This window comes from Lampetra fluviatilis, chromosome 56 (genome assembly GCF_964198595.1).
Source record: "Lampetra fluviatilis chromosome 56, kcLamFluv1.1, whole genome shotgun sequence".
Classification (NCBI taxonomy): domain Eukaryota; kingdom Metazoa; phylum Chordata; class Hyperoartia; order Petromyzontiformes; family Petromyzontidae; genus Lampetra; species Lampetra fluviatilis.
The window spans coordinates 2,764,431-2,778,664 of record NC_136330.1 but is presented as its reverse complement, the minus strand read 5'-3'; the positions used below and the strand labels follow the sequence as shown (position 1 = coordinate 2,778,664).

The 14,234-nt window shown below is 49.2% G+C and overlaps 1 protein-coding gene across 2 annotated transcripts in view; it reads left to right on the top strand.

Moving 5' to 3' along the window:
- GPR83 (G protein-coupled receptor 83) overlaps positions 1–8,311 on the top strand; it is a 51,732-nt gene extending 43,421 nt beyond the window's left edge. Inside the window, exon 6 of one of the 2 annotated variants that reach the window (XM_078880100.1) lies at positions 4,605–8,311. In XM_078880100.1, the coding sequence (XP_078736226.1) occupies positions 4,605–4,611 (7 nt within the window). In that variant the 3' untranslated portion in view covers positions 4,612–8,311. The remainder of the gene's footprint in view (positions 1–4,604) is intronic. The other variant, XM_078880101.1, reaches the window with a different exon arrangement.
- The last annotated feature ends 5,923 nt before the right edge of the window (positions 8,312–14,234 follow it).

Genomic DNA, 14,234 nt, shown 5'->3' with positions numbered 1-14,234 from the left:
TACGCTACATTATTAAGTGCGTTTGCGCTCCGACCAAAAAAAAACTAAAAAAAATTGGAGTATCCGCCGCAGGTCTGCTGAAGACCACTTCCAGAGATCTTGCGAGCCACCAGGGGTCAATGGGCCATGGGTTGCGAGCCACTCTGACCGAGAGGGTGTAGGTGAGTGAGTGGGGGTGGTCACCGCTAGAGGTCACTGTCAGTGTGTAGGTGAGTGAGTGGGGGTGGTGACCTCCAGGGGTCACCGTCAGTGTGTAGGTGAGTGAGTGGGGTGGTGACCTTCAGGGGTCACCGTCAGTGTTTAGGTGAGTGAGTGGGGGTGGTCACCTCCAGGGGTCACCGTCAGTGTGTAGGTGAGTGAGTGGGGGTGGTGACCTTCAGGGGTCACCGTGAGTGTGTAGGTGAGTGAGTAGGGGTGGTGACCTCCAGGGGTCACCGTCAGTGTGTAGGTGAGCAAGGTTTGTATTGGATGGTGCATAATAATATTTATTTTCATTGTACTAATTATGACATCGAAAGAAATTATTTTCATTATGATCATTATTATGAACGATTCAACACAACGCATTAATTCTAATAATGATGATTAATTATTTTCGTAATCATTATCATCGATGTGCAACTGACAAAGTAACAAAAAAAATGGGACGTTCAATGTCCCTGGAAGACTTGGAGATGTCTCAAGACGACGAAGAGTTGCCTCGACAAGAAGACGTTCCTAGGAAAATCAGGACAGCTGGCAACGCCATAAGCGAGGAATGATTAGAAGGCACTAAGGGATATTCACGTTGGTTTATATATATATTTAGAAATTGATTGTATGCATTAATATTCCAAACTACTGTATTAATTTTCTCATGTATTTTGCAACACTAAATTATATTTTGTGTTACGTTTCACAACTTCAATTAGTATGACGATCTCCTGCTGCTGGTTCAGCACCAGCAGCAGGAGATCGCGTGCCTGGATTAGCCAGTAATTGAGTCTTAATTATCCTCATCATCATCGCCGTGAACGATCCACTGCTAGATGAAGGTCTCTCTTTTTAAGGGCGCCACGGTAGCGAGATGCTAAGTCCCTTGCCTGGTATGCAGGAGGGCATGGGTTCGATCCCGATCCCGACCCTGACAACTGAATATTTGCGTGCCTCTCTCCCCATGGTAGCGTGGATTTTTCTCCGGGCCCTGCGGTTTTCACCTCCACATTTCGAATCAACATCGCCACGTGTTTGGCTGCTGTACATGTCCACACGATGACGATGATGAGAAGTCACGTGGTTGAGCCGTCATTTGTGATCGTCAGGTCGCTTCTGAAAGAAGAACCACGGATCTCAGCCAGCCTTCCACAAGGTCAAATTAATCAAAACTCTTCTTGGTTCTTTCGGTAAAGTCACTTTACCGAAAGAACCAAGAAGATGAATCCCTGCAGTCACGAAAGCTTTAAATCGAAATTTAATCAAAAATCCTTGAGTTGACAGTGTCGATTTAAAGCTTTCGTGACTGCAGGGATTCATCTTCTTGGTTCTTTCGGTAAAGTCACGTAGAAGGGAAATAATACAATAATAAATATATTTTATTATGTTTATTTTTTTTTATTTTTTTTATTTCCCTTCTACGTGACTTTACCGAAAGAACCAAGAAATTGACAGTGTCGGTTTTCCACCGCCTCTCACGATTCATGCGATGTAAACAATCGAACCCAGCATCTGCACAGTAAGCTGATCCCGTAGCTCCCTCTCGTCTGTCGATGTAGTCTAATAAAAGCTTTGATTTAAAATATATATGTGTATTTACAATGTTCCTGTATATTGCTAATGGAACAAAACGCTTTCACTGATAACCCTGTGCTGACTTTTTAAATCCTTTATATTAAGTTCACTTGCTTGCGCGCTTACGACCGTGCCAATCTTTCGGTCGTTTTTTAACCCACTTCCCGTGGTCCAATCGAGCTGACATTTTGCACACAGAATCGTTGTGCGTGACAATTTATTTTCGTGAACATTTTTTTCCAAAATTTTCCACTTTTTAGGAAAAAAAAATTCATATTTAATTTAAAATACCAATGTGATAAAAATGAAACTCTTACTCAAGAAAAACTGAAATTAATAATAAAATAAAACCGATGCCACGCATATAAAGGATTTATAGTGAAAAACTTTGTTTTTACGGGTTAATTTTTTTCCCTTGCAAATTAATCGATTAGGATCTCCAGCAGGATGAAGCAGCGGCAACATCGCTCCCCTTGTCAGGATCTTCCCTGGAAAATAATCTTGGGACTCAATGAGACTCCTGGGTAAAGGAGTGTAATAAAAATTGGTTATTTGAGACGAAATGTGGTTGTCGGCCATTCACGAAAATATTCCGAGATGTAAAAATGCCCTCTGAGACACTTCTATGGATGTGAAGCGCCCTCTATAAATAACTAAATTATTTGGTGATGCTGCTGCAGTGGTGGTACACAAGCGCAAATAATAACAACAACAACATGTATATCAAAACATTAATCAAAAACACTGTGGCCTTACAAAGAAAATGTGTATAACAGGCGACGTTTCGGGCAACGGGCCTCCACGGCACACAGAAAGACATTTCCTTTGAAGGTAGCACTATTGACAAATGTGTTCAGTAAAAAAAGAAGGGCGATTCACCATATACGTTGAACTTCTTTCGCACCCTACGTCGTAGGAGGACAACAAACTAAACACAACAACAACAACAAGCAGTTCTAAATAAATGAGTTTGTCAATCGAGATGATTAAAAAGAAAGTGCCACAGCTCCAAGTGGCTTCCTAATATCAGAAGGAAGAGAGCGTTCCAGACGGCCGCGTTAGAGTTCTCAGTCCGAACTCATTGGGCAGCTCCTGGAATTTGCTGTGGTGGTGACAAGGGGATGAGGGAGGTGAGGGGAGGGAGGTGAGGTGAGGGAGGTGAGGGAGGTGAGGTGAGGGAGGTGAGGGAGGTGAGGTGAGGGAGGTGAGGGAGGGAGGGAGGTGAGGGAGGTGAGGAAGGTGAGGTGAGGTGAGGGAGGTGAGATGAGGTGAGGTGAGGGAGGTGAGGGAGGTGAGGTGAGGGAGGTGAGGGAGGTGAGGTGAGGGAGGTGAGGTGAGGGAGGTGAGGGAGGTGAGGGAGGTGAGGTGAGGGAGGTGAGTGAGGGAGGTGAGGGAGGTGAGGTGAGGGAGGTGAGGTGAGGTGAGGTGAGGGAGGTGAGGTGAGGGAGGGAGGTGAGGGAGGTGAGGGAGGGAGGGAGGGAGGTGAGGTGAGGGAGGTGAGGGAGGGAGGGAGGTGAGGGAGGGAGGTGAGGGAGGGAGGGAGGTGAGGGAGGTGAGGGAGGTGAGGTGAGGGAGGTGAGGGAGGGAGGTGAGGGAGGTGAGGGAGGTGAGTGAGGGAGGTGAGGTGAGGGAGGTGAGGTGAGGTGAGGTGAGGGAGGTGAGGGAGGTGAGGGAGGTGAGGTGAGGGAGGTGAGGGAGGTGAGGTGAGGGAGGTGAGGGAGGGAGGTGAGGGAGGGAGGGAGGTGAGGGAGGTGAGGGAGGTGAGGTGAGGGAGGTGAGATGAGGTGATGTGAGGGAGGTGAGGTGAGGGAGGTGAGGTGAGGGAGGTGAGGGAGGGAGGTGAGGGAGGTGAGGTGAGGGAGGTGAGTGAGGGAGGTGAGGGAGGTGAGGGAGGTGAGGTGAGGGAGGTGAGGTGAGGTGAGGGAGGTGAGGGAGGTGAGGTGAGGGAGGTGAGGTGAGGGAGGTGAGTGAGGGAGGTGAGGGAGGTGAGGGAGGTGAGGTGAGGGAGGTGAGGGAGGTGAGGTGAGGGAGGTGAGTGAGGGAGGTGAGGGAGGTGAGGGAGGTGAGGTGAGGTGAGGGAGGGAGGTGAGGGAGGTGAGGGAGGGAGGGAGGGAGGTGAGGTGAGGGAGGTGAGGGAGGGAGGGAGGGAGGTGAGGGAGGGAGGGAGGTGAGGGAGGTGAGGGAGGGAGGTGAGGGAGGTGAGGTGAGGGAGGTGAGGGAGGGAGGTGAGGGAGGTGAGTGAGGGAGGTGAGGTGAGGGAGGTGAGGGAGGTGAGGGAGGTGAGGTGAGGTGAGGGAGGTGAGGTGAGGGAGGTGAGGTGAGGTGAGGGAGGTGAGGGAGGTGAGGTGAGGTGAGGGAGGTGAGGGAGGGGAGGGAGGGAGGTGAGGGAGGGAGGTGAGGGAGGTGTGGTGGGTGAGGTGAGTGGACGGAGGTGAGGGAGGTGAGGTTAGGGAGGTGAGGGAGGGAGGGAGGAAGGTGTGGTGGGTGAGGTGAGTGGGGTCTAACACAGTGACTGCTGTACAACACACGAGGGGGGGGGGGGGGCGGGCAATGACGAGGCTGAGGGGCTACAAGCTCCCTGTCTCTCTCTCTTTTTTACGATCAGTGGAAACAAGAAGATGCTCGGTGTAGTCGGCACTTTGCTTCGTTCATCATTTCGTATTTTTTTTTTACTTTGCTTTATGTAAACCCCCACCTCTCGCTCACTCTCTCGCTCACTCCCACATTGTCTCTCTCTTACGATGTCCCTCTCCCACGTTGTCTCTCTCCCACGTTGTCTCCCACGTTGTCTCTCTCACGACGTCTCTCTCCCACGTTGTCTCTCCACTCCCTTCCAGGATCTAGGCCCAGAGGGGCGAGGCACGTTGTGAGGTCGTCTCCAGTCGCCGGCTTCCGTTCCTCCGAGCCGTCGTCTTCGCCGCCAGCCGTGCTCAATCCGCTGCTGGATGGAGGCCTCTCCAAGCCACCGCCGCCGCCGACTCCGCCGATCCACCCAGCGCCTGCACACGAACTGATTCCGTCGCTCCATCTCCCCGGAGGCTCCGTTCACGCGGTCGCATTTCATCCCGTGGCCGTCTTTTGAACGACACACACACTCACACACTCAGACTCATATACACATACACTCATACACACACTAACACACTCACACATATACACACACACTCATACACACACTACCATACACACACTCACACACACTCACACATATACACACACACTCACACAGACTCACACACACACTCACACACACTCACACACTCACACACCCTCACCCACCCCCACACACACTCACACACTCACACTCGTAGAGATGTAAATGTTTTCGTCCTTTCAACGTCCTCGCCACAGACGGCGCTGTTTGCCAAGCCCCGCGTGGAGGTCGTCCTCGCCACGTGATGTCAGAGTCGACCTGCGCGCGGAGGTCACCAAATTAGATGCCGTGGGGGGAGGGGTCAGGGTTGTCGCCCCCCCCCCCCCACATCAATCATCCCTCGTTAGGAGCTGTGCCTCTCAGTGGAGGTGTTTTTTGTTTTGCTTTTCTCTCACCAATATTTGTGGAACTCTGGTCACCACCTGGGCATCCTCCCCCTTCTACCCCCACCTCCCCCCAGGGTTTTTCCTCTTCCCGTTCAAGATTTGGAGTTTTGTTTGAAGAATTTTAAAACAAAAAATTCGCCCAGCGCTACGAGCGTCATTGAGACATCTCATCTCACTTGGTGGTGGGGGGGGCACCACCACGACCACCGCTGTAAAATCGCCGAAGCTCGCTCGCCGCTCTGCAAACATCCGCGTGCCGAGAGGGGTAACGGAGACCGGCCCGGAACGAAAAGAGTGAGTTGGGTTTTGTTTCTAATTAATTTATTATTTTATAATAATTATTATTATTGAGAAACCTCCCTACCCCGCCCTCCCCCCCGTTCGTCATAGTTCTGTTCATGTCACGGCGAGCCGCTGTGAATGGTGGGAGGGAGGGGGGGGGGGTGAGTTGAAGTTGTCGAGTCGGGGCGACTCGCGCCGGAGAGGGTTGACGTGGGGTGGGGTCCACCGTGCGGCTCGAGTGGTGGACGAGGTCACTGCACCCTGGTGGTGGTTGGCCGTGGGAGGGGAGAGGCTCACTGTGAATGTCCCACTCGTGTGGAAGTGTTGGGGGAGGGGGGGGGGTCATCGTGAACGTCCCACTCCTGTGGAAGAGTTGTGGCCGTGGGAGTATTTGAGTCTATGGGTCTCTGTGTGAGTCTATGGGTCTCTGTGTGAGTCTACGGGTCTCTGTGTGAGTCTATGGGTCTCTGTGTGAGTCTATGGGTCTCTGTGTGAGTCTACGGGTCTCTGTGTGAGTCTACGGGTCTCTGTGTGAGTCTATGGGTCTCTGTGTGAGTCTATGGGTCTCTGTGTGAGTCTATGGGTCTCTGTGTGAGTCTACGGGTCTCTGTGTGAGTCTACGGGTCTCTGTGTGAGTCTATGGGTCTCTGTGTGAGTCTACGGGTCTCTGTGTGAGTCTATGGGTCTCTGTGTGAGTCTACGGGTCTCTGTGTGAGTCTACGGGTCTCTGTGTGAGTCTATGGGTCTCTGTGTGAGTCTATGGATCTGTGGCCGTGGGAGTGGGGGGGGTCATCGTGAATGTCCCACTCCTGTGGAAGAGTTGTGGCCGTGGGAGTATTTGAGTCTATGGGTCTCTGTGTGAGTCTACGGGTCTCTGTGTGAGTCTATGGATCTGTGGCCGTGGGAGTGGGGGGGTCATCGTGAATGTCCCACTCCTGTGGAAGAGTTGTGGCCGTGGGAGTATTTGAGTCTATGGGTCTCTGTGTGAGTCTATGGGTCTCTGTGTGAGTCTATGGGTCTCTGTGTGAGTCTACGGGTCTCTGTGTGAGTCTACGGGTCTCTGTGTGAGTCTATGGGTCTCTGTGTGAGTCTACGGGTCTCTGTGTGAGTCTACGGGTCTCTGTGTGAGTCTATGGGTCTCTGTGTGAGTCTACGGGTCTCTGTGTGAGTCTATGGGTCTCTGTGTGAGTCTATGGGTCTCTGTGTGAGTCTACGGGTCTCTGTGTGAGTCTACGGGTCTCTGTGTGAGTCTATGGATCTGTGGCCGTGGGAGTTGGGGGGGTCATCGTGAATGTCCCACTCCTGTGGAAGTGTTGGGGGGGGGGTCATCGTGAATGTCCCACTCCTGTGGAAGAGTTGTGGCCGTGGGAGTGGGGGGGGTCATCGTGAATGTCCCACTCCTGTGGAAGAGTTGTGGCCGTGGGAGTGGGGGGGGTCATCGTGAATGTCCCACTCCTGTGGAAGAGTTGTGGCCGTGGGAGTATTTGAGTCTATGGGTCTCTGTGTGAGTCTACGGGTCTCTGTGTGAGTCTATGGATCTGTGGCCGTGGGAGTTGGGGGGGTCATCGTGAATGTCCCACTCCTGTGGAAGAGTTGTGGCTGTGGGAGTATTTGAGTCTACGGGTCTCTGTGTGAGTCTACGGGTCTCTGTGTGAGTCTATGGATCTGTGGCCGTGGGAGTGGGGGGGGTCATCGTGAATGTCCCACTCCTGTGGAAGAGTTGTGGCCGTGGGAGTATTTGAGTCTACGGGTCTCTGTGTGAGTCTACGGGTCTCTGTGTGAGTCTATGGATCTGTGGCCGTGGGAGTGGGGGGGGTCATCGTGAATGTCCCACTCCTGTGGAAGAGTTGTGGCCGTGGGAGTATTTGAGTCTACGGGTCTCTGTGTGAGTCTACGGGTCTCTGTGTGAGTCTATGGATCTGTGGCCGTGGGAGTGGGGGGGGTCATCGTGAATGTCCCACTCCTGTGGAAGAGTTGTGGCCGTGGGAGTATTTGAGTCTACGGGTCTCTGTGTGAGTCTACGGGTCTCTGTGTGAGTCTATGGATCTGTGGCCGTGGGAGTGGGGGGGGTCATCGTGAATGTCCCACTCCTGTGGAAGAGTTGTGGCCGTGGGAGTATTTGAGTCTACGGGTCTCTGTGTGAGTCTACGGGTCTCTGTGTGAGTCTATGGATCTGTGGCCGTGGGAGTGGGGGGGGTCATCGTGAATGTCCCACTCCTGTGGAAGAGTTGTTGTACATGGCGAGCAGTCGCCAACGCTGAAGCGGTGGACGGAGGCGCCGCGGATTTTCGTTGTCAGATCTTTGAAAAATAAAATGTAAAGCCGCCTTTTGTGTTGCAACGCGTTACGGTCACAACTCGGGGGACTGACTGCTCTCGTCAAGATCCAGACGTCGTCATACCTCGCTGCCGATCTCGTCAAGGACCATAAAACCATGAAACCATCATCGCGCGAACTGCGCTGCGGCAGCTTTTGTTGAGCCATCGATCACAGACGGCGCTCACTGGACCATCGCGCGGCGCTTTCAGATGCGCTTCTGCGGCCGTCTGGAACGCTCTCTTCTTCACGGCAGCAGGAGAGCCACCGGGAGCTCCATTGGAACCTCATTTGCCAGTAAAAAATATGATAATTGTTTTTTTTAACCCTTCTATCTGGCAACAAAACTGACACCTTTTTTTTTTACAAGGAGTCATGTTTGCATAGACCACAATACCTGCAGTCATAATGCAAACAAAAAACATAACTCTGATAATATATGCACTGTCCTTGAAGTTGATTGGTCCACACCCGAGACAGCTTTCCTTAGAGCCTAGTCTCACATGGGTTGGACCAGATGACGCATTGTCTTTGAGTTGTGCGCCTTTTGCCGTCATTTGGTCCAACACCATGTGAGACTAGGCTCTAAGGAAAGCTGTCTCGGGTGTGGACCAATCAACACCGGGAGCTGTTCACGTTTACATCAGCTACGTAACTCCATGGGTCTCTGCGTCACTCTGTTGGATGTCCAACTCTTTGTGACCACAATGTCCCGTTGCTGATTTCGTCAAAGGAGCACGAACGACTACAACGCGAACTCAGCTCATCCTCGCAGCCGACAGCAGCAGCAGCGGCTTTTGTTGAGCCATCACTGTATCGTCTTTCACATAGTCGCTTCTGTGGCCGTCTGGAACGGTCTCTTCCTTTCGAAATTAGGAAGCTATTGGGAGCTGTGCACTCTTAAATGATCATCGAGATCGATGAAGTAATTTCTTAAACACCGCTCTTTGTTCTAGATGTGAAGCTTTCGTGACTGCAAGGAATCATATTCTTAGGTTTTTTCGGTAAAGTCACGTAGGTAAACCATCAAAATTAATGAAAATAAAATAAAAATAAAATAAAACAAAAATCACGACGTTTCGGAGGCAACACAAGTCTCCGTCATCAGGTGACGGTCCCACCTGATGACGGAGACTTGTGTTGCCTCCGAAACGTCGTGATTTTTGTTTTATTTTATTTTCATTATTTTGATGTTTTACCTTATTTTGATGTTTTACCTACGTGACTTTACCGAAAAAACCTAAGAATACCGCTCTTTGTGTTTAGTTTGTTGTCCTTCCCCCACACGTCCGATGAGCATGGTTGGATACGTACGGTGCGAAAGAAGCTCAACATATAACATACATACAACATACATAGAACATACATACATCATAGCCAAATCCCTTGGTTTCACCATCACACATTGCAACGCTTTCCTGGCCTCCCCGTTGACCGTTTCAACAAAAAAGAAGTTCACCTGCCAAACTGCTTAGGCTCCTGGTCTACCATTGATTCATTCAAACACACATGTGTATGTATGTTGAACCTCTTTCGCACCGTACGTAGCCAACCGTGATAATCGGAAGTTCGGGGGGAGGACAACAAACTATGAGTCTCTGTGTGAGTCTACGGGTCTCTGTGTGAGTCTATGGGTCTCTGTGTAAGTCTATGGGTTTCTGTATGAGTCTATGGGTCTCTGCGTGAGTCTGTGGGTCTATGTGAGAGTCTATGTGTCTCTGTGTGAATATATGGGTCGATGTGTGAGTGTATGGGTCTCTGTGTTAGTATATGAGTCTCTGTGCGAGTCTATGTGTCTCCGTGTGAGTCTATGGGTCTGTGTGAGCCTATGGGTCTCTGCGTGAGTCTATGGGTCTCTGTGTGAGTCTATGTGTCTCTGTGTGAGTCTTTGTGTCTCTGTGTGAATATATGGGTCGATGTGTGAGTGTATGGGTCTCTGTGTGAGTAGAGTATACAGCTCTCTAAGTGAATATGTTTCTCTGTATCAGTATATGGGTATCTATGTGAATATATGGGTCTCTGTGTGTGTATACGGGTCTCTATTTGAGTCTATGGGTGTCTGTGAGAGTCTATGGGTCTCTGTGCGAGTCTATGGGTCTCTATGTGAGTCTATGGGTCTCTAATCGGAGGTGCGGGGGAAGGACAACGAACTAATCACACGAAGCAGTTCCAAAGACAAAACGACCGACCGATACGCGATGTGTCCTTGAAGACATCTCTGCCGAAATGGGGGTTTTTGTCGTCACGTGGTGGCCCTGCAGACTTCATCACTGTCAAGGTGAGTGAGCCTTCACGGAACAATGCGCACATTGACACCGCAATAATGAGAAGAGCTGCGTCTACCTACTGCCGATCATTTAATGAATGCAATTACCCCCAAGTCAAACGTAAACCTACGTGTGTTTTTCCATAAATGATTCATATTTTTGACGCTACGACAAGGTTTGTTTATTGTACACATTACGCTTCTTTGCACCATTGCATTGTAATGTTGTTGTTGTTGTTTGGCGTGCCCCCGAGATATTCAAATTGTGGTAAAACAATTCAAGAATTAAATCGGTATTGCTATGTTACGTATCGTCTCTTTGCCGTCGGTTTATTGTCCCAGCCACTGTCGACACATTTCAATTATCACATTAAGTCACGCATCAACAAAGCGCCCATGCAAATGCACCAGGGAAGCTACTATTTAATACGCGTAAATATATATATTGTGCTGCAATTAACTTCTTTGCAAGTTACTAATGCAATCACTGTGGTAGTGTTTGTATTGCAGATTCATTGTTTACTTATTGACATGTAAATTGTGTGTTTAACACACGCACAAAAATACAGTATATTACGTATGTTTATGTTTTAAGGGGTCTAAGAACAATTGCGTGTGTAAATCCTCATCGGCCGTGGGCAATTCTCTGCTGGATGGAGACCACCCCAAGCCATTGCCATCGGCCGTGGGCAATTCTCTGCTGGATGGAGACCACCCCAAGCCATTGCCATCGGCCGTGGGCAATTCTCTGCTGGATGGAGACCACCCCAAGCCATTGCCATCGGCCGTGGGCAATTCTCTGCTGGATGGAGACCACCCCAAGCCATTGCCATCGGCCGTGGGCAATTCTCTGCTGGATGGAGACCACCCCAAGCCATTGCCATCTGCCGTGGGCAATTCTCTGCTGGATGGAGACCACCCCAAGCCATTGCCATCGGCCGTGGCCAATTATCTGCTGGATGGAGACCACCCCAAGCCATTGCCATCGGCCGTGGGCAATCCACTGCTGGATGAAGGCCATCCCAACAAGCCGTCACCATATCTCGCGATCCTGTAGTGGCGACAATCAACAAGGTGCTCGTCGTCTCGCTCCATCTCCTACCAGTGAACGCGCTCTCGGTCACGCTCCGTTCCATTTGTTTTTGTTGTCAATCTTGATTTGGAGCTTTCGTGACTGCAGGAATTACTCTTTGGTTCTTTCGGTAAAGTCACGTATAAAGATAAAACAATAAATTAAATACTAGCATACGACGTTTCGATTGCAACACAAGCAATCGTCATCAGGTATAAGTGAAATAGAAACACAAATCTAGTATACTCAGAAATGTAATGTAATACAACAGAGAGTCGGATAACACAATAGTCAACACCCTACCTGGTTGATTACGTTCTTCCCGAGAATGCTAAATTTGAGAGAGAGAGATAAAACACAGAACCAGAGACACACAGACAGACATATAAGCAGACAGATATCACAGAGATACATAGAGAGAGAGAACAAACATAGGCAGTTTAGTTTTTTTTGACCCGGGAGGGGAGGTGGGGTGGTTGACCGACTGTCCCTCCTAGCCGTGACCGTGTCCTGCCCGAGCCCGGCTTACTCTCTCCGACAAGCGTGAATGTTGTCATGCGGCTGCGTGCGTGCCCCTAATTCAATGCAATCCCCTTTGCGTGAATCCCTCCACGCTTCTGTTGGGAGGGCGGAGCGGAAGGTGTTGTTGTTGTTTGTTTGTAAAGACCGACAAACAACAACGGAGCACTTACACGAGACAAATTGCGCGTGCGAAAAAAAAAACAACGTGCGCTCGGGAATTTTGCGAAGGTCTCTGTCGGGTGCAAGGGAGGCCTCACACGGTGATTTCGTGAGAGGCCAGAGAATTAAACCGATTGCGGGGAAGAAATTGAAACTTAGAAGGTGGGGAAAACGAAGCTTGACTGTCGGGGGGAGGGGGGGGGTTACAACCGTTGGAGAAGGACGGTGATTGGCTGAGGGAAATGTGGGTGAGCGAACCTTCGAGAAATGGGGGGCTCGAGGGCTATTCAAAGGGGGAGTGGGGGGTAAGCGCAAGGGGGAGGGACGCGTGGAGAGAATGTGAAGTCCTGGGCCCCGGGAGAGTTGTTGGCGGTCACGTGCAAGGCCCTCGGGAGGTCGCGTTTGGGGCCGTCCATAAATGACGTCACGCACCTGGGGGGGGTGGGGGTCAGACATTTGTGACGATGTGTGACGATGGGGGGGGGGGGCAGTTGAGATATGTGACGTCACATCAAAATGCGCAACTTTAAATAAATATAGACAACACGTTCTACTTAAATCTTAATTTAGGAGCTTTCGTGACTGCAGGAATTATTCTTTGGTTCTTTTCGGTTAAGTCACGTCTAAAAATAAAATAATAAATTAAAATAACATATTACGACGTTTCGATTGCAACACAAGCAATCATCATCAGGTATAAAAGAAATAGCAACAAAAAGGGACCGTCACAGAAACGATCCCTCTCTTTGTGCCGATTTGTGTCCTCTCTCTGTGTGCCGTTGTGATGTCTGTCTGCTTGTATGTCTGTCTATAGTTTTCTAGTTAGATTTTTGTTGCTATTTCTTTTATACCTGATGATGATTGCTTGTGTTGCAATCGAAACGTCGTAATATGTTATTTTAATGTATTATTTTATTTTTAGACGTGACTTAACCGAAAAGAACCAAAGAATACGTTCTACTTAATTAAATAGACTTTTTAATAAATGTTTTCTCCTACAACATCAGAGTGCAGCGCCACATTAAACACGCACTACAATCACAATAGTTTAAAGCGATTTGAAGCATGTTTTATATTTGGGGGGGGGGGGGGGGGCAGAGCTTTGTGACGTCATATTTGAGGGGGGGTCTGACTTTTTGTGACGAAAGGTGAGGGGTCAAAAATCGTGCGTGACGTCATTTATGGACGCCCCCTTGTGTGAACCCCACGTGCGGCGAGGAGTCGGCAAAACACAGAGAGGACTTTTCTTGGTGATGCCCCTTCCAGGAGTGGCATTAAAGCCACAACAACAAAAAAAACTCTCGTGGCACGTCAATTATATGGGCCCCCTCCTCCCCCCTCCCCCCAGATTTCCCACAAAACCGAGTAGATTAATATATTGATGGATTCTCAGAAATCCAATCGCGTTCGCGCGGAGCTCCTGCAGGGCAATTTTTCACGGAGATTATTGCCTTTGCTGTTGTCCAATCATAAAATATTTAGTAAAAAAAAATCGAGAGGAGTGATACCAGACAGAGTGTTGACCTGCAATTAGATTGGGAAGCAGTGGAGGGACGTGCATTCTGATTACTGAATACATTTTGCACAAATGAAACTATATATATTTTAAAACACTTTTTTCTTTTACCAGATAAAGCCCATTGAGCAATAGCTCATTTTCAGACGCGACCCTGGCTATCACAAATGATAGCTCAATAAAGTGGCTTATTGCCATCACGTGGACATTCATAGCTGCCAAATACTCTTATAGTGCATGTTGATTCTAAATGTTGAGGGTGAAAAACCCGGAGGGCTCGGAGAATCATGGCAGCAGATGCGAATACTTGATCATTACGATGATGCAATTTTTTATATATATAACAAAAAAGTATCTTATTCTTGGTTCTTTCGGTAAAGTCACGTAGAAGGGAAATAATAAAATATAATGTAAATATTTAAAAAAATAGAATGTTGACTGCAACACAAGCAATCATCATCAGGTGATGATTGCTTGTGTTGCAGTCGAAACGTCGTGAGAATTTTTATTGTTTAATATTTTTATTATTTTATTATTTCCCTTCTACGTGACTTTACCAAAATAACCAATAATATGAATCCCTGCAGTCACGAAAGCTTTAAATAAAAATTTTAAAAAGTATCTGTCATTGTGCGACTATGGCCACTCGGAGCAGACCCTGGGAACGTTTAAGGATGCCTCAATCCGCAAGTGACAAGTGGCGAAGGGCGCAGCACGGTGACGCGCTCCCGCATCTCCTGACTCAAGCGCGTCACCGGACAACAAACGAAACACAAAAAGCAGTCTTCTTGGTT